The sequence below is a fragment of the Excalfactoria chinensis genome, chromosome 12 (genome assembly GCF_039878825.1).
Source record: "Excalfactoria chinensis isolate bCotChi1 chromosome 12, bCotChi1.hap2, whole genome shotgun sequence".
NCBI lineage: Eukaryota > Metazoa > Chordata > Aves > Galliformes > Phasianidae > Excalfactoria > Excalfactoria chinensis.
Genome location: NC_092836.1, coordinates 368,577 through 386,743, shown reverse-complemented (window position 1 = coordinate 386,743; position 18,167 = coordinate 368,577). Strand labels below are relative to the sequence as shown.

The 18,167-nt window shown below is 49.2% G+C and overlaps 1 protein-coding gene across 2 annotated transcripts in view; it reads right to left on the bottom strand.

Moving 5' to 3' along the window:
• PLXND1 (plexin D1) overlaps window positions 1–18,167 on the bottom strand; it is a 64,384-nt gene that overhangs the window by 38,912 nt on the left and 7,305 nt on the right. For both annotated transcript variants that reach the window (XM_072347113.1, XM_072347114.1), the window contains exons 2-10: window positions 12,536–12,712; window positions 9,910–10,041; window positions 8,106–8,206; window positions 7,278–7,407; window positions 6,619–6,793; window positions 5,073–5,181; window positions 4,377–4,479; window positions 2,179–2,283; window positions 627–716 (exon numbers count right to left, since the gene is read on the bottom strand). In XM_072347113.1, coding sequence (XP_072203214.1) covers window positions 627–716; window positions 2,179–2,283; window positions 4,377–4,479; window positions 5,073–5,181; window positions 6,619–6,793; window positions 7,278–7,407; window positions 8,106–8,206; window positions 9,910–10,041; window positions 12,536–12,712 — 1,122 coding nt within the window. The remainder of the gene's footprint in view (window positions 1–626; window positions 717–2,178; window positions 2,284–4,376; window positions 4,480–5,072; window positions 5,182–6,618; window positions 6,794–7,277; window positions 7,408–8,105; window positions 8,207–9,909; window positions 10,042–12,535; window positions 12,713–18,167) is intronic.

The following is an 18,167-nucleotide window of genomic DNA, read 5'->3' as shown; positions in this document are numbered from 1 at the left end:
CTTTCAGTCATTATGTTGGTCTCAACAAAAGGCAAACAAGCACAGCACACACTGCGATGAGAGCTGAGCTCTGCTTTGATGGCACTTCCAGTAGAAACAGACAGGACAATTAACAGCCTGGCCAGTCTGCACATGTTCAGTGCTGGGCCAATACGGGGTTTGCAGGTGATAAGAACGGAAAGTGCTCCTCTCTGGCCTCTTAGTATTCCCACTGGCAGGAGCCCAAATATTTGCTGCATTTCAGAAAAACACTTTGTCCTGCAGAAACTGCACACCACTCTTCGGTGTGTTTCTGAGTATTTTCTTAGACCAAATCCTATTTCAAAAGTAAAGAGTCTGAATTAGCAAAGCTGGAAGATAGCCAGAATTGTCTGTGTTGCTGAGCTTTTCCATTTAACAAGATGAACCAGACAGGTCCTTCCCAAAGCCCCAGCTGAGCAGGGCTGAGCCAGCAGCAGGCAGCAAGCCCCTGCCTGGGGCACTAACCTGCTTCATGCTCCAGCTGATGGTGTGGAGCTGGAGGAGGAGAGAGGGTTTCAATCACCCTATGGGAGGTTCAGGGGATGATCGCCCAGCTCTGGCCCGGCCCTACAGCACTGGGGGCTCATGGCCACACCCCAACTCACCAACACACGGACACATTCCACAGCAGAGGAGTTCACCCAGCGGGCTTCAAACGTCCTATCCATCCCAAAGTGGCACTCTAGGGTTGTCTCCTGAGGAAGGAAAGACAACAACTGAAGGACTACAGCAAGTGCGTTCTGCAGTTCTGCACCACCATCAGTGGATGCAACAAGTGCTGTGACTTCCTCAGCTTCTGCCATAAGTGCCTGGGCTGCACAAGGGTCAGAGAAATTATAGGCCAACACTGTCATTAGGGCTGGGCTCTGCTCCTGGTTAATCCCACTCTGTTAGTGTGGTGACAGACTGCCTGGCTCCTGCATGTGTGCTATTGCAAGCATGCTGGCATGGGGCAGCCCTGTGACACGGCTCAGAGCTTGGCCTGTCACACACCGAGGGTCAGTGCGTCCCCTGCAGGCACACCTGCACCAGCCCAGACACTGGAAGGGACCTGGGCTCAAAGCCACCTTTCTTCAGCTCCCAGCAGCTGCACCAAGTAGATCTCTAATTCAAGCTGGGAATCTCTAATTCTAGCTGGGAGGATGTTCAAAGGCAGATTTTCGATGCTGCTTTACCAATAACATGAGGGATGATTGCCATTACTGTTGTGCCCAATCCATCAGGTAAAACTCCTATCTCCAAGCAGGCCGCTGCTCTGCTTCTACTGAGGCCTAACTGCTCTTTAAAATGGACAGATCTGATAATAGAGATGAAATAAATCAGCAGCCTCCTGACATGGAGGGGAAGGGAAACCTCACTGTGCAGCAAATCCAGCCCACTCAGGCAGGAAGGAATCCTGGTGGTGCCCCAGGATGGCCCCTCAGATGGTGGCAAAAGGAAGCAGCACCCCTGGGGATGGAGGAGCCTCAGCCCCTTTCCTGATGACTTCATTTCCTATCACGTTACATGTGGTATGGCTTCCTCTCCAGCCACCTCCAGTATCCACAGAGGAAGAAGGATTTCTTGCCCTTTTTTGCTGATTGCAGAGGAGCACATCCGTGCTCACAAAGGCCGGACCTCACACAGGAAGCAGCAGTGTGGGCTGGGCCAGGGGAGCTCGTGGGGTCACACAGCTCCTTCCCTCCTTCCAAACCCTTTCTCAAAGGGCTTCTTCTCAAGGAAGAGGAGTCCCCTGGCTGCCTGGTATGTGAGCACCCTCCATGTGCATGCTGCAAACCAGCCCCAGGGGCCCTATTGAAGACTTGACCCAAAATGACAGAGCGCTCTTCTACAAATACCAGAGCTCAGTCACAAGCTTTTTTTTTTTCCCAGTGCTCAGCTTTCCTAGCCCAAATTACTCTGAATCCTTGTGGTATGAACATCTCAGAAAGCAGCACTGGATATCCACTCCCATTTTTTGCCCTGTTACAATTTGCATGCTAGAAAACTTTACAGAAAGGATGTTTTCACACACAAAAAATGGCTCTGCTGTGACTGCCAGAAACTAACAAGTGGGCCTGGGGCAGAACCCAGCCTGCACTCAGACACCCTGCAGTTGATCCCACCCCAGATTACATAGCCAGTTTGGCTTACTGTTCCTTCTAGAATCTCACCTACCTCAGAGAAGATTGCATTGGCCAGTGTGATCGTGATGTCTCGTGACATTCCTGTGGGCATTGGGTCCAGCGGGGCTGGTACAATCTGTGGGCAGTCTATTTTCTTCTGTCACAGATAAAGGAAGGAAAAAAAAGAGAGATTAGAGGGTGTATTCTGAGCATCTGCAGTGATTCTAGACTTCCCATCCTTCTGCACCAGGACAGATGTACTCTTTGCCAAAGCACAACTTCACCACTGCCGGTCTGGGCAGCTCATTCATTGCACACGCCCCAGTGGTAGGACCTGGGGCTGGAGTGACACTGGAGGGGTGCAGCCCATGAGGGCAGCTCTGCAGGCATGACCATCCTGCTGGCTGGGAGCTGATGTCTCATCTGCTGCCATGTGTGTTTCTGTAACCCCTGCAGGGATTTCCCTTTCTGCAGTCTCTCTCCTGCATGCTGTTATTTCAGAAGCGCGCAGACTTGTTTGTGTGCGTATACAGAGGAATGAATATAATAGGCTGCAGGGGGCTTCAGGAAGGGGACTGCAGCAGGAGGACAGCTGCAATGAAAGGCCTAAATGAAGCTGAAAAAAGATTTTAAAAGGTCATCTGTCCCTCACTTTTGTTCTCACTTAAATTGATGGCTCAGATATTGGGGCTGATTCAGAATTAAAATCTGTATGACAAGCCCATCCTGTTCTCTCACAAGATGTAAATTACACGGCAAAACTACAACAAAAATGAAGCTAGCTTCTCCACTGCCCCAGGGTACATCCAGATTAATGCCTTTGACAGTGGAGCCACTGGGGTAAAAGACAACAAAATATTTGGGCCATTATGCAGAATAATTTTCAGCAGACAGAATTTCTTGCCCTCCTGCACTGAGCCCACTGCTGATCACACTGCTGCTCCTGCTTTGCTCCAAGGGGCACAATGGAGTAGGGCAGCCTGCCCTCCCCAAGACAGGTGGGAGAGAGCAGGGAGCTGTGCAAGTGCCATGTGGCTGTAGGAAGCACAGCTTGCCTTCATCAGGCACACTTGGGGCTGCCTAAACAAGGAAATGAAATAACAGAGACACCCATGCTAGGAGAATTAGAACAACAGAGCAAAGCTGTTGAAAGAGACTTCAGTCCCAAGCTTCTTTGAGCTGAACCAAAAGAGTTAAAATAAAAGCAGTGGGGTTGCAGCTGGAAATTCATTCCAATGCATCTATGGCCTGGTGTGCCTTTGCATGTCACAGCAGCTGGCATGGCTGGCTAGATAAATACACTTTATAGGGCTGATTAACTTGTCGCCTTGCGATCCTTTCTTCCGCTGTTCATCAGAAGGTAGAAACAGCCTTCCAGCTGAGTATATTGTTCATGTCTGGAGGAGAGTGAAGGGTCTGAGTATTTAAGATGCCGTGGATGAAGCCAGTGTGATGCTGGCTTCCCAGCAGATCTCTTCACAGGTGCAGCCACACCGGCAATGGTTTATTTACTGACAGCTCAGAATGCAGCTTGAGGAGCCATGTTTCCAGGGCTACAGAGCACCTTCCCCTGCAAGCTGTTCCCTGGGAAAGTGCTTGGAAGGGCCACAGACAGAATGGGACTGTGCCCAAACCAGCACTGTGCCTGGCCTGACTGTGGCTTGCTGCTTAGCCCCCATCCAGACAGCAAGATAAAACACCAGGTATGTTGTGAAACAGGACATTTGCTAAGCAAAGGGCGCTTTCCTAAACCGCTCATTTTTATAATGGCATTCACAGAAAAGCACAATCCATTCAGAAACAATTCACAAAGCAGAAGAAATACGTCCTGCATTCCCAAGGAACAATCCACCAGCTGCGACCCACCGATGGCAGGAAACATTCCATATTGTTCTGCTTATCAGACAGGACTGTGAGGGGTAGCCATGTGCTGTACATGTTCCACTCAGGCTCTCAGAGCACCCCACTGGGTCTGACAGGGATGAACAAGCAGGGCAGCGAGCATAGAGAGCTCTGGAGGAACTGAGATGGGGCTCAGAACACCACTGCCAAAAGATCTGATGTACAGCGTGAAGTCTTGGCTCACATCCATGGCAGACTGATCACTAAAAAGCCAATTTTATTTAAATTAACTTCCATGTAAATTTCAGAAGCGACAACACATTGAGGCTCCAGGTTAGCAAAAACTTTAATTTGGAGAGGGGTGATTTTCTCCTTCACATGAGTACTGCCAGCGGTGCCAGGTCTTACCCTCATCTGCAGCGCATCCTCACACCATGAGTGGTTGGAGACACACATGTACCTGGAGGGGCACCAGTAACACTTCCACTTGGTTGAGAGGCAGCTGGTGCACCTGCAATGCCAAAGGTGAGGAGTGAAAAGCAGATTTGGAGGTGCTCAGCGGAGCTGAGTCACACAGTGAATCTTCACAGATTGTGTTCAATCTTTAATGTGCCCAGGAAAAAAAACCCTCCCACCACCAGCACTGGCATTTTCTTTCCTTCCACCTGAGCAGGCTGGGAACATGCACAGAGCCACCCGCCCCAATGTGCTGTGAGGGAGGCTGGCTTGACTGCCTGAGGGTTAACAGAACAAGTCTCATACAGAAATATTATTTTTGTTTAAAAAAGCCAGCACATCCAGATGGCTTGAGATGCCACCAGGACCCTCCTCTGTAAGTCTCTGGCAGCACAGCAGCCACCTTCCTGCCAAATCCTGCCCAGACCCCCCCCAGCATCGTGCTGGCAGGCACTGCATTCACCCAATTAACCCCAGACTGGAAGCCTTCACCACCCCGGCACAGGCTTCTGGCCTCAAATTGCTGGATTTGTCCCCATTTCCCCAGTGCATGGCAGCAGGAGTTGCAGGCATCAGAGCCACCAGCATCCTGCCCTGCCACAGCACAGCCCCAGGCAGCAGTTCCACATGCAAATATGGATCACTCACGCTCTCTTTGGGTAAATGTTTCCAGTTCTTTTGCAATCGTAGATGGTGAAATTGGCCTGGATAATATTTTTGCTGTTGACCCGGAGAGCTGTTTTGACTGTCACGTGGTCTGAGAGAATGAAGCCAAAGAACACTGGGTTGCAAGAGCCTCGCTCCTTGGAGCTCACTCTTAGAAGACAAGACAGACCCTTGGGAAAACAGCAGCTAAATCTGATTTGTTTTCTCTAGGGCTTCCTCTAAGCTGCATTTTAGAGCTCGGACCATTCATCTTGTGCCCTCTGACTTCAAACCCTTCCCTCTTAAATCAACACTTTACAACACCCTTGCCAAAAGAACATTGCAAATTTCAGCAGAAAATTCCAGTGCTTTGTGCAAGTGTTAACTAGGGAGTTAACGGTTGTCTTTGCATACAGTGGGTGCTAAATGATATCTTCAAAAAAAATGTGGTAATTAAAACATGTTGGTTAACATGTCTTAAACCGCCATTCACTTTCCCCATGACAACAAACCCAGAGAAAGAGTGGAGATCCCTTTTTTGGCTACATCGTGCTGCTATGCTTGATTCCCCCACATACAAAAATCGCTTCTGTTTTTTTCCCCCCACAATTTTGCCATATAAGCAGAGGGACAAGAAACAATGCCTCTTTCAGAATATGTACAATAAATCAGTGCACTGGATTCCTGAAATTCATCTGGACATTGCTGTAACTAACAATACAAAACAGTTAATAATCTTCCATTCTTTGGATAGCTAGGGGAAAAAAACAATGCAGCCTTATAAACTTGCTTATGAAAAGGACTGGCTAATGCTTCCCCTACTGAAGTCAGTCATTTTCAATAGGGCATTCACTCTAAGCTTGAAAGATAAAAATTTAACACTCGATTCTGGAAGGAAGTACCACACTGCCCAGAGGAGCAATGAAGTGGGGCTGACTCTGCTCTGGGCAACTCGGGTGCAAAGCTGGGCTGCCAGCAGCCAGGGCTGAGGGTGCTCACTGTGCTGCCAGCTGCTGCAGCATGGGCATCAGATAATGGCCATTTCTGAAAACAGGGAAAACTGGAAGGTGTCAGAATGGCTTTTGGTTGTACAAACGAGGTTAGATTTTCTGAATTACCTTTAGGTACACATTTGCTCTTCTTCCTGAATTCCTGAAGAGCACTGCATATTTCAAATGGAGCTTAAGCAAAAGCAATTGGAAGTATCAATATTGGTAGCAATACATTGGGCTAAACCGGTTTTGTTTTAGTACTTACTGACCTAATGAAGAAACTTTAACCAGATAAATCTCAATACAGTAAGCATGGGAATGAACTTTTACATCCTGCTCTTTAGAATAAAATCTAGCAGGTTTGAAATACTGCCAATCCATGTGAAGATGGTGGAACGTCCACACTTTAAAGTCATATGCCCTATGAAACAGGAACAGTTTGGGTCTTTTTTCTCCATATGCATTATCTGCACATACAACTAGGCAAAAAAAGGCCTATGAAAAATTATTTTCATAGCAGTGGTGAGAATGAGTTGAGCTTATATTCCTTCACATACCTTGGTCTTCTGGAAATTCAGGGTATTTATGACGTGGAAGTAAACTGCAGTAAATAAATTGGTTTGCATAATCTCCAGCAACTCTGGCTACAGTGTGGATATTATTTCCATAATCGCATGAAATGTTTGTTCCGTTTAGGTTTGGGATAGTCCCATTTATTTGTATTATCAGGACCTACAATTGAGGGAATAAAAAAATCAGTTATTTGCTTAGAAGATATTTAGCATTTGTCAATGCTTCAGAAGCGTTTCATAGGCTGGGAACTCCAAAACAAGCACACAGATAGCTGTGTGCCCTCATTTTGTGCATTCTGAACTCTAAAAACACTCTAACTGGTGCATTATCAGCTGACACACAACGTGCCCACAGCACCTGCCTGCCTAGCCCCTGCACAGCCCCCATGGGATGTGCACATGGTTAGCACAGCAGAACTATAGAATCATAGAAAAATGATAGAATGGCCTGGGTTGAAAAGGACCAAAAATGATCAGTAATTTCAGCCCCCCTGCTACATGCAGGGTTGCCAACCACCAGACCAGGTTGCCCAGACCCATATCCAGCCTGGCCTTGAATGCCTTCAGGGATGGGGCATCCACAACCTCCTTGGGCAACATGTTCCAGTGCATCACCACCCTGAGTGGAAAACAATCAATCCTACCGGGTTCTCTTTGTCAATATTAATCTCTGGCTCCAAAATGGTCATGGAAGGACACTGCTGCACTCCTTCACTTGCGCTTGCCCAGAAACTTGCTTCTGTGAAGTTCATGCACTCATGCTGCAGAGAACACCTGCAGGACACAAGGGAACAACTGGTGCTTGATAATTTACAAAACAGTTGATAAATACACTGACACCCCTGTGAAGTGTCTGAGACCTTTGTCCTCCATCCGTGCAGTTAAGGAGAAAGCTGCCACATTTGAGCACCTGGTGCCATGATAAGAGCCACTGCACCCATCAGCACGATGGGTTTCAGGGAAATCTCTACCTGGGGATCTCTTCCTTTGTAATACTGAACAGCCCCTTGGTGTGGTCTCTGCCTGCCTCAAAACACCAACACTGCAACATGAGAACTGAGCAGGCCATGCTCAGCCAAGAACAGGGAAGGGAAGGTGAAATTTTGCCTGACTTCAGTCTGTAAATACTCAGTCTACCTTTGTAACTTTCATTTGAGCATTGTCTCCTACCCATAACTAATAATTGCAAGGGTTATAGACATTCTCTAGCAGGGCGCTGGGGTTGGCAGTCCCATGGCTGGATGCCTCCAAGATGTTCCTTGCACTGGCAGCTACCTGCAGTGTAGCAGCTACTGTTACATGCTGGCTCAAAAGTGCATCTCATAGGAAGATATGTGTGATTGTTTTAAAAAGTATTTATTTTGTGATGACAGAACAAAGACTGGCAGAAATACAAAGCTGCCAAGAATGCCTGTCTGTGGCCTCAAGGGCCAAAGCTGTTGCCATCCCACATCGGACACAGTAGGTCCTACCTTGTCTCCATGGTGCACCACCCGCAGTACGCGTCTGCTGCAGCCAGGCACTCTGCACACGTCGAATACTGCTCACAAGCAGCCACCTTCACTCGGGTCATCTGCACAACAACAACATGGTAGCATCCAAATGTTTCATAATGCCACAGAAATGCTGCACCTAGCTGTGGTGGAGCAGCTGGCAGCAAGGTGCAGAGCCCAGCACTGCTGCAGCCACCAGCACGGAGCGAGCACTGCAGTCAGCGTGACCGGACTGGCCTAGTGCTGCAGCTGTGCAGGGCTGGATTGCTCCTCCTCAGCCAGCACCTTCAGCATCAGTGTGTAATTGGAAAATGATGGGGAGTGACACGACACCTCTCCACTGCCTCAGAGGAGATGGCTGGGGCTGGTTTCACAGCTTCTCCTCAGTTCTGAAAAGCTCCTCAGGCTTGCAGAATCTCCTTTCTTAACACAGCCAAATGGTATTTGGTTATTTACAAACAGATCAGAAAGCCACACCATTTTCAAAACCTTAGTTTCTAAAAAAAAAATCACAGTACTGCTGCAGGCCTGCTCTGTAGGCATGCAGGAACAGAAAGTGTACATCAGTTTCTGCTTTTTCCTCCTTCAATTTCTGAACACTTGGGAGGAAAAAACAAGTCTGGTAACTCAGAGGCCAACAACAGGAGTGCCCTGGCCGTACTCTGCTCCCTGGGAGCCTCCCCAGGTACTGGTGGCACATTAACAGTCTGCTTTGTTGGGAAAGGAATAAGCAGACAAGAGCAGTGCTAGGGCTGCTCTCAGAACTTCATTCAGCCAGGAATAAGGTCCTCAGCACAGTCTGAGAGCTGAGAGGAGAAAGTCAGAAACATCAGCTGGAGAGGCATCCTGGGAGTGTTCTGTGAAATGATAATGACCAATCTGTGGGGAATTAGGGCTTAGAAATATAAATGCAACATGTAACGATTGTGGTTGTGCATCTGTTTCGACAGATTAAAATGTAATTCAGGACAAACCACCAGAGCCCCGAGTACTCAGCTCTCATCTTCCTCCCCTGCTCACTTGAGGGAGATGAGCCCATCTGTTCCTACCTGCTGCAGGCTCACACAGCCCCCTCCCAGCTCCACTGGCAGCTGTGCAGGAGCTGCCCCTGCAGAGCTCTCCTGGTAGGCAGCCTTTTTGCTGGGGCTCCCCAAAGCCTCCTCACAGACCGCATGCCATAATTCTCAGTTTTCTATAAAGCAACAGCCTCAGCTTATCTCCACACTCCCACAAGTGGGATCAGTTTAGATATCTTTCACTCTTCCTTTCATCTCTCTACTACAAAGACAGGAAAGCCAATGTGAATAACGGGAATATTCCCTGCCCCAGACAGCAGCGAATCATCACAAGGCAGGAAAAAGTCTTGTATGTGTTTGAACTCACACTGCTTCAGAAATACATCCAGCAAATCATACTGCACAGCCAGAAGGTGCAGAGACCCAGCCGACACCTCACTGCAACTGGGCACAGTAGCAGGGAAAATTCCATAGCCCACTGCCCACCAACCACATTCCAGTGCACTGGCCCCAGTGTCACTGTGCTGCTCAGCGTGGAGGCATGTAGGAAATGGGGTGGGTGATCCCATCCACTGTGGGACTGCTGCCAGCAATGTGGTAGGCATAGGCACTGCATTAGGAAGTGCAGAGGGGTGCTACGACAGCAGCCAAAGCCCCCAACTTCTGCTCTGCCCACTGGCATTGCAGCACATTCCTTCTTGCACTGAACTCAGCGCTCAAGGCAAGGTAAACCACGCTGTTCAATGGGCAGTGAATGCAGAGCTCACCTGATAGGACGTCATCAGATAGAGGTAGGTGGGATCAGAGGGGTCAAACTGCATGATGGGGTGGACAGGCTCTCCGTAAGCCACTGAGATGGACCTCCGGCTGACAACCCTCATGGCACTGTCCAGGTTAATCTGTAGTGAGAAGAAGCCACTCACTGAGAGTATTTCTCAAACACTATGGAGAAAAGATTGTTTTTCCTCAGTTATTAACAAGAATCAAGAATGTATCTAAAAGCATTCCATATTTTCAAGTGCTACGGACCTTCAGATGTTTTACAACTTGCAGACATAGAGCTTTATGGCAAAGCCAGCTCTGTGGCACAGGGATGCCACTCCACCAGGAGAAATGCCTCCTACTGAACACATCTCCCACCCTCCAGTCCCTCTATCTGAAGCAACGGCCCACCTGGAATCCTTGCAGCCTCAGGTCCTGACTGCAGCATTGCCCGCCTACACGGCCACAATGCTGTTCCCATCTCAGCACCACAACAGCGCGTGTTGAGTGCTCCTCTCACTGCAACCCTGATGTAAATGGCTTCAGCCTTCAGCCCTCACTACATACACATGTGTGTTTTTGTTACAAAGAACATTTCACTTCTAAGGCTTAATGAAAAACAGAAGCAATCGGCAATGCGGACTTGTAACATGGCATTCCTCCTCCCTGCTTATCTGAAAATAAGTGTGTCACTCATGGCCTGAAGCTTTTATCCCTGCTGACTCCCGGGGACCAAAGCAGCTGCAGCAAGAGAGCTGCACCCACCTTGCCTCACTAACCACCCGTGAGCCACCAGCAGTCATGGAAAAGGCTGTACAGTGTCAGCCCGCTTTTCAGAACCCAGAATGTGTTGGCATTTGACTTGAGAGCTCAGCAAATTAAATGTGGCATTGCCGAGAAGAAATAACAATGGGGCTACACAATTTCACATGACAGTCACTTTTCATCTTAAAACTGAAAGGGAGTGAGGAAAATTCCTACCTTCTTGCTAGGGAGGCAACAATTGTAGGGACCAAGCAAGCCTGCTCTCTCTAAAGTCTGGATTAATTAATTAACATAGGATTAATTAGTTCTTGCACTAGAGCTGCACTGACACATCCTAGTCAGATAGCTAATGCAGGCAGAACACACAATGCTTCCCATGCAGGCAGCTATGGAGAAAGAAGGCAGCTATCATTGTCACTCTTAAAACTTGGCTATCCAGAGCCAAATAATTAGCCTGTGATCACCCACAATGCACAGAAACCAAGACCTGGTGTCCACCTCAGCTCTATGCTACTCTTTCCCTCCTTGCCGTGCCCACTGCTCCCAGCTGCTGCCCCAGGTCCCTCCCTCTGAGCACAGTGAACCCACATTTGTTCTGCCTGGACCCTCCCCTGCACAACACAGAGGTTCTGCTCCTTTAATGACTTTGCTGGCAATAGCACAGAAAATGGCCCCGTGAGATGCCCGCCTGCAGACTATCTGATTAATTCCCCACTCCCTGGCAGCCATAATTGCTGCTGGCAGGAGCTGGCCAAGCACTACTTCTGCCCCTTTGCTGTCTTTTCTCAGGCAGCAAATCTAAGTGATAACTCACGCAAAGTATCTTGTATCCCATGCCAAACAGCAAGGACCCCGAAGGTAAAAGGGCTTCTGGTTATGCAGCTGTGTTGCAGAATTAGATTAGAGCTATCTGAGTAAATTATCCCAGCAAAGGGGAGCCAGGAGCCTCTCCCTAATGGAGGCTTGGTAGATAAGACTGCTTGCTCTGCAATGGCAGTGGAAGGAGAGCTGTCAGCGCTGCGCGAACACACTGTGCTGTGTGTGGCATGCACACCCCCAGCACAGCACCTGAAGGTGTGCCTGCTCCAACTGCCTCTGCAGGCAGGAGTCAGAACAGCCATCATCACCCTCTGATCTCTCCCACACTTCTGCCAGAAGCAATGGAAACGAGGGAAGAGATGGGATCCGTTTTCTTCTTTTCAAGCATTCTGATCCTGTATTCCACATAAAGCACTGCCTACTGCAGGCTGACACACAGCAGCTATCTGTCAGCCACGCTTCTCCTCCAGGTCTTCCCCCTCCTCCTCTATGGACTTTTGATGCTAAGAACACACTAAACTGTTTTGTGTTGTGTGGTTGGAATCAAAACTTCATTTGGCAAACTTCAAGCCCTGAAGTTACTGAAACCCCAGCTTGCTGCTTGGCTCCAGGCACTGTGCTGCTCCGTACTGCCTTTGGAACACAGCATAACATCAACACCTTGGCTCTGGATCCACATCTGCGCAGGACTCAGCAAGGTCCTGCCTGGCATTCCCCTGCCCACATGGAGCCCTCCAAGGCCCTCAGCTCACAGGGAAAGTTTATTAGAAGAGCTGTTAATAATTAAATGCTGCACAATAACATTTTCAGCACAGGTCTCATCAGTACATCCTGCTCGAGTGGCAGCCTTGAACAGTAATTAACAGCCACCAGTCACCAGGCAGTGCATGTCACTGTACAGAGCACAGCAGCATCCAATTACCTCTTTATTGCCAAATGAAAGCAGGTGCTAAGAGAAACCCATAACACATGCTCCCCACCATGGGCCAGCCACACTGACAGTGACCACCCTGTACCCCCATCCCCCACCCCCACTCCCACACTTGCCTTCAGGAGTCCTCCGCTGGCAGTGCCCAGGAACACCACAGTGTAGTTGTTGACGCTGGCGACTGCCACAGCAGTGAGGCCATTGTAGGTGAAGATGGGGGTGGCAGTGATGGGGTTCACGATGGCCAGCGGATGCTGCAGGTGTGCTGCTCCACAGTCCAGCTGCTCCGGCTGCAGCTGCAGGGATATGCACATGTCAGTGGTTCAGCACAGCCATTCCTGCTCACTAGGGATGAACCTCCAGGCCCACAGAAAACACCTTGCCACCAAGCAGGGAAACAAAGGGCTGCAGCCTTTCACAAGATGTTCATTATCTGCATCTAGCTTCTTTTGTCAGCTGGTTGCATTACCCTGGCTAAATTGAAGGTATTCTGGGGCCAGCAGCTGCAGTCCTGGCAGAAAGCCCTCCCGTGGTGCTGGGTGCCTGGCTCTGCCAGGGGCAGACACTGGGTAGGTATGACAGCTCTGCAACCATATCAGGTGTGAAAGAGCGGCAGCAGAGGAAAAATTATAAAGAGTCTTTATCTATGAATGCAGTCTGTGAGTGGATATTTGGTGTTCATAGCCCACAGCATACAGCTGACCTGACCACCCTGCACTAAATTAATTAGTGCCACTACTGCATGACAGCAGCATTTACCAACCAGACTGACGCTTCATATTTCTCCTTCCCCTTCAAGATGTACCCAAGATTTATGACTGCTCTTACACCGAGTCCTCTGAGGTTCTCCTTATGATTTCTACTCAGATGACGTGAATAGATTCAGCAGCGCCTGGATACCACAGCAGTCTGGCTGCCGACCATCTACCTGCTGTCACTTCCACAGCAGCTGCGGGGACAGCCAGTGCTGCTCAGTGATGGGCACGGAGAGGACCATTACCACATCAGCTGCAGCATCATTCCAGTCTCATCTCAAAGGCTGCAATTGAGCTGTCACTCTTGCAGGCACTGGCACACAGCTACAGGCCAACAAGTGTGGGAATGTGCAGGCTGGTGCTTGCTGAGGAGCAGTGGCAACCACAGCCCTGCCTGAGAGAGGCACACACACCACACCAGGCAGCACTGATGGAGCTCAGCCTGCAGCCCAGTGCCAATCACATTTTATGCCCTGCTGAAATCAGCCACACTGTGGATATCCCACCCAGAACAGTAACCAGGAGCATCACTAAGGCAGAACAAATGCAGGGATACTGGACTGCATGCTTCTATCAGGCAGGAGCTGATGAGTGCCCTGTTCACCAATTCCCTTCCTAGGCTGAGCTCACCAGTCCTGTACCTGAATTCTTGTGATCAGATCACACTGCCCCCAGCCCGGATCACCTCACAGCTGCAGGTCTGGGAGGCACAGCAAGCACAGCCCTGCTCAGCTCCACAGGGATGGACGCTCCCAGAGCTGCTGCCTGACACGAATGGGAGCAAGATGGAAGGACCAAGTAGCAGACACAAGCAACTGCTGAATGTGTTTTGCAGTTTTATGGCACTTCTTTCCATTAAAAAATAAAACTGCAGCCCAAATTCTCAAGTGTATATGTTTCCCTCTGTAACTGGGCAACACAATCTCTTCCTGCTCTGCACAGAGTATGGCAAGCCATTCATTTTTCTGATTTAATAGTCTCTGTCGCTCACAGCCAAACTTTTAGAAAGGCACTTGGTTTTACTAATTTATCCTGGGGACACATTCCCAGCTTCTCTTCACTACTCGTTACCAGCGCCTGTGAACCGAAGACCCATGGGTTCCTTCTGCTGGGTCATGCCACCGCAGCAGCTTCGTGGGGCACAACGGAACTGCTCTGCATGCAGATGGCTGAAGCCAATGGAAGCTCCTTATCTGTCACCTCCACCTGTTTATAAATCACGTTTACAGACCCAATATAAACGCAAAGTGTTTTCTGTGGTAAACAGGATGTAACTATTGTAAAGCAGGCCAAGCATTATTTTGGTCACAGACATCCTTCCTCTAAAACACCTTTCTGTTGATGACATCAGCTCTTCTGAAGGACAGGAGGAGACAGATGGTGTTTCCCTCACTTGGGCTCCCGGGTGGGGTGACATAATATGCCACTTCTATCTGTAAACTGCAGCACCAAGGAGATATTTTAGCTCTGTCATTTTAGAGTAAACAGGATATGACCAAGTCACATCCTCACTCAGGCACCAGACGATCACACTGCAGCTTGGGAAATTTCACTTAGAAGTTGTGCTGGAAAGGATTCTTGATACAGAATGAGTAAAATTTTGCTCCGTCTTAAACCAACCTGACCTACCCTGCAGCAAGGAAAGCAGGAACAGAAGTTTTCTCCCCAGGTCAGTACCTTTCTGTCATCTACATCTCCAAATTACCCCATGAGTATTCACTGCATTTCCACTACAAACTACAGATATCCTCAGCAACCAGCAGAAGTACTTGGGGGAGGGAAACTCAGCTCTCTCTGCACCCCAGCCATTGGCCATGCCACTCTCATGTCCTGCAGAAGCCACGTGGGTGTGAGCCACTGCCAGCACTCAGCCAGCCCAGGCTGAGCCATGCCAAGCAGGGCATGTGTGGAATTCCTACAACACTGCAAATCTGCTGCAAATTAATGCAAACCAAGGAGCACCATCTAAGACAAGGGTTGTTGGATTAACCCAAGTGTGACCAGAAAGTCAGAGCAGGGCAGAGATGAAAGCTCTCACATCAGAGCTCAGACACTAAACTGTGTTCATGGTGCAAGTTCAGCTCTTTATCCCAGGCGCAAACCAGTACCAACCAAAGCAGCGATGTGCCAGGCCTTCCATCAGCAGGCCCCAGCCCTGTGCTGCACCCCAGAGGCAGGCTCAAAGGATGTCAGTTTCGGAAGGAAGTCTGTTGGAAACAGAAGGAGGAAGAGGAGTGGTGAGGCAGCGCTCAGGAAATCTATGGAACTTACTGATTTCTGCATCCTGTCTTTGTGACCTTAAAAATAGTTCTTAAGCAAAAATGGAGTTTATTTCTGAACCAAAACCAGAAAAAAGCCCTGCAGCTTCTGCTTTCAGCAGAAAACCCTTCCTTGCCACACCTCAGAGCCACCAAACTGTTTCCAGTGCAGCAGCAGCAGTGTGCCCACCCCTCTGAGCATCACATCAGAGTGGATTAAAACATTGGCTCCCAACATGCCAAGAGTCCTGGGAAAATGACACAGCCAGCATCCGATAATCCGCTCCAAACTTGTTGATTTGTGGGACTTAGAACCGTCTTTATAGGCTCAAAATTTGGCAGCTGCTTCCACACAACTGACATTTTCAGGCCATTACATTCTGTGATAAAAGGGTTCTAGCCTTATCTCCTGTATTCCTCAACATAAACCACTGGGCTCTTATGAACATGTAGATATGACTCAGGGAAATCTCTCATTGCAGACAGAACACCAAAAATAATTCAGATATGTCCAAAGAGAATAGCATAGAAGGGCATGGATTCAGAGTTGAACAGGGAGAGAAATGTAGAGATACTGCATGGACATGGACATAGAACAGGCAGTGTCAGTGGCGGTGCGGCTCTCAGTTGCATTGCAAGGACAGAAAGCTCAAATGCTGGTCTGTGTCCGGCAGCACTGGGCTCAGCCAGAGCCCCTCCCCAGACACAGCTTATTCACTGCAGAGCCCTCTCAGCACTGCCAGCAGTTTGTACACACAATCACGCATTTATCTGTCTGAGTGTTGCAACCAGAGCTGTCAAATACAGGCTTGCAGGATGTCTGGAGGAAAATGTCATCCTCCAAAGAGGACTCCACTGTTCAGGCACTTGAAATGTAAGCAGTCTCTAATTGTAGTGCTGCTGCAAAGGTGACCATTATCAGCTCCTGTGACCACCTTGGTTTTAAGGCAGTAAGGCAAACCCATGCACTTCTGACCAGTGGAGGCACTTAGGCTGAGCTCCACCCATAAAATTAATCACAATTGCAGGAATCACACACACGGTGCAATCAGCATCCCCACAGCACCACAGATGTCCTTGAAAAAGGCTTAAGATGAAATTTGCACCTGGTTTTGTTGTTCACACAGGCTGCAAGTCTTGTGAGCGAGGAAGCATCACTGTTGCACTCTGCACGATGCTACCCACCCCACAGTGCCATACCTGGCACAGCACCACTGCCAGCAGGTAACATCTGCCCAGCTGTTATCCCCAAGGGTCTGAAGTGTGCAAGAGACCACATGCAGCTCTTGGAACACCTCTGCCTGTTTGTGCCCTGGCACAGGGCTGAAAGCCACCAAAGCACTGCTGTGGGACCGCAGTCCCCAGCACCAGCCCCACTCCACGATGGCTTCGCCCATGTTTTGTGGGGAACATCCCTCATGCTGCTGCATCCGTGCAGTGTGTAACACCCGGCTCCACCAGCTCTGCTCACAGCCCAGGCTGCTCCTTCTCAGCAGGAGCTTTCCAGTCATAAGTTGGGAAAGTTAACGGCTTCTTGAATTGCAGTAATTGCTTATGAAAAGCTATCAACAGATTCCCTCTGTCAAACCCCCATGAATCACCATTCCCTTGACAAACGAGCATTCACTGTACCAAAGCCAGCAGCAGCCAGCAGAATAGATGTAGAATTTGTTGCACAGACATAAATGACTGTATCAGTTCCCCAGTTCCTGCCCTCTGCAGCAGACAAATGTCACCCCCACACCAAACAGTGCCCCTTTGGCTCCTGCACAGCTCCTGATGCCTTGCAGTTTTTTAGCCTCTTCATTTTTCATTTACAAGATTACTTTTGTTTCCCTCATTCTCCCCTCTCCTCACTCCTGACTGCTTCCTGCCAGCTCCTGACATCCTCAGTGTCACTCAGGGAGTTACCTGATGGAAACAACTACAGAGTTCAGAGTAGTGTCCCCAGCTTAAGGAAGCAGAGCAAACAATGAGTGAAACCAGGTGGGCACAGTGACAAATGTCATGGGAAAGGCAGGCTGCAACAAGCACCATGGACAAGCATTCTCCTGGGACTTATCATTCCTTTACATCTGCTCTGCAGCTGCACAAGAATCAGTCAGGATTTGTTATAAGCAGAAGAAAGAGGTGCCAGTGACACCAATGCTGCCTCTCCCTGGTTTCAGGAGGAGGGCCGACTGAAGGTCCCCAGCAGCCCACCAAGACCAGCTCTGTGCTGAGTTCACTGCACACCCACCACAGGACAGCACCATGCCCCTGCACCACAGCCCCATACACTGCAAGAAGCAGAGAAACAAAGGCTGCAAACTGCACCTCCTTGCTGCTACCAGGAAGATCAGTCATGTTTATGGCACTTGTCCTGCATTAAATACACTGCTTCAGATTAAACAACCAAGTCCCCACAGAGGGGACAGGCAGCAGGACTAATGAACAACAGGCTCCAGGGGGGCTGTCACAGTCAGAACAGTGAGTGCCAGAGCAGACGGAGGTCGCGTGGCCATCAGACTCCCTCATTGGGAGTGCTGCTCCTCTGCTCTGTTCTGCAGGGGCACAGAGCAGAAACCACCACCTACTGCCTCCACCCCAGGGTGCCCGACTGCTGAGCATGGCTGAAAGTCTTTGCTAAATTACCAGGAATAAGACATTTGCTTTATTCAAACTGCATGTTGTGAGCCACTCTTTCCTTGGGAGAGGATCCCTTCCTCTACTCGAGCTGAATTTCTCATGTATGCTTG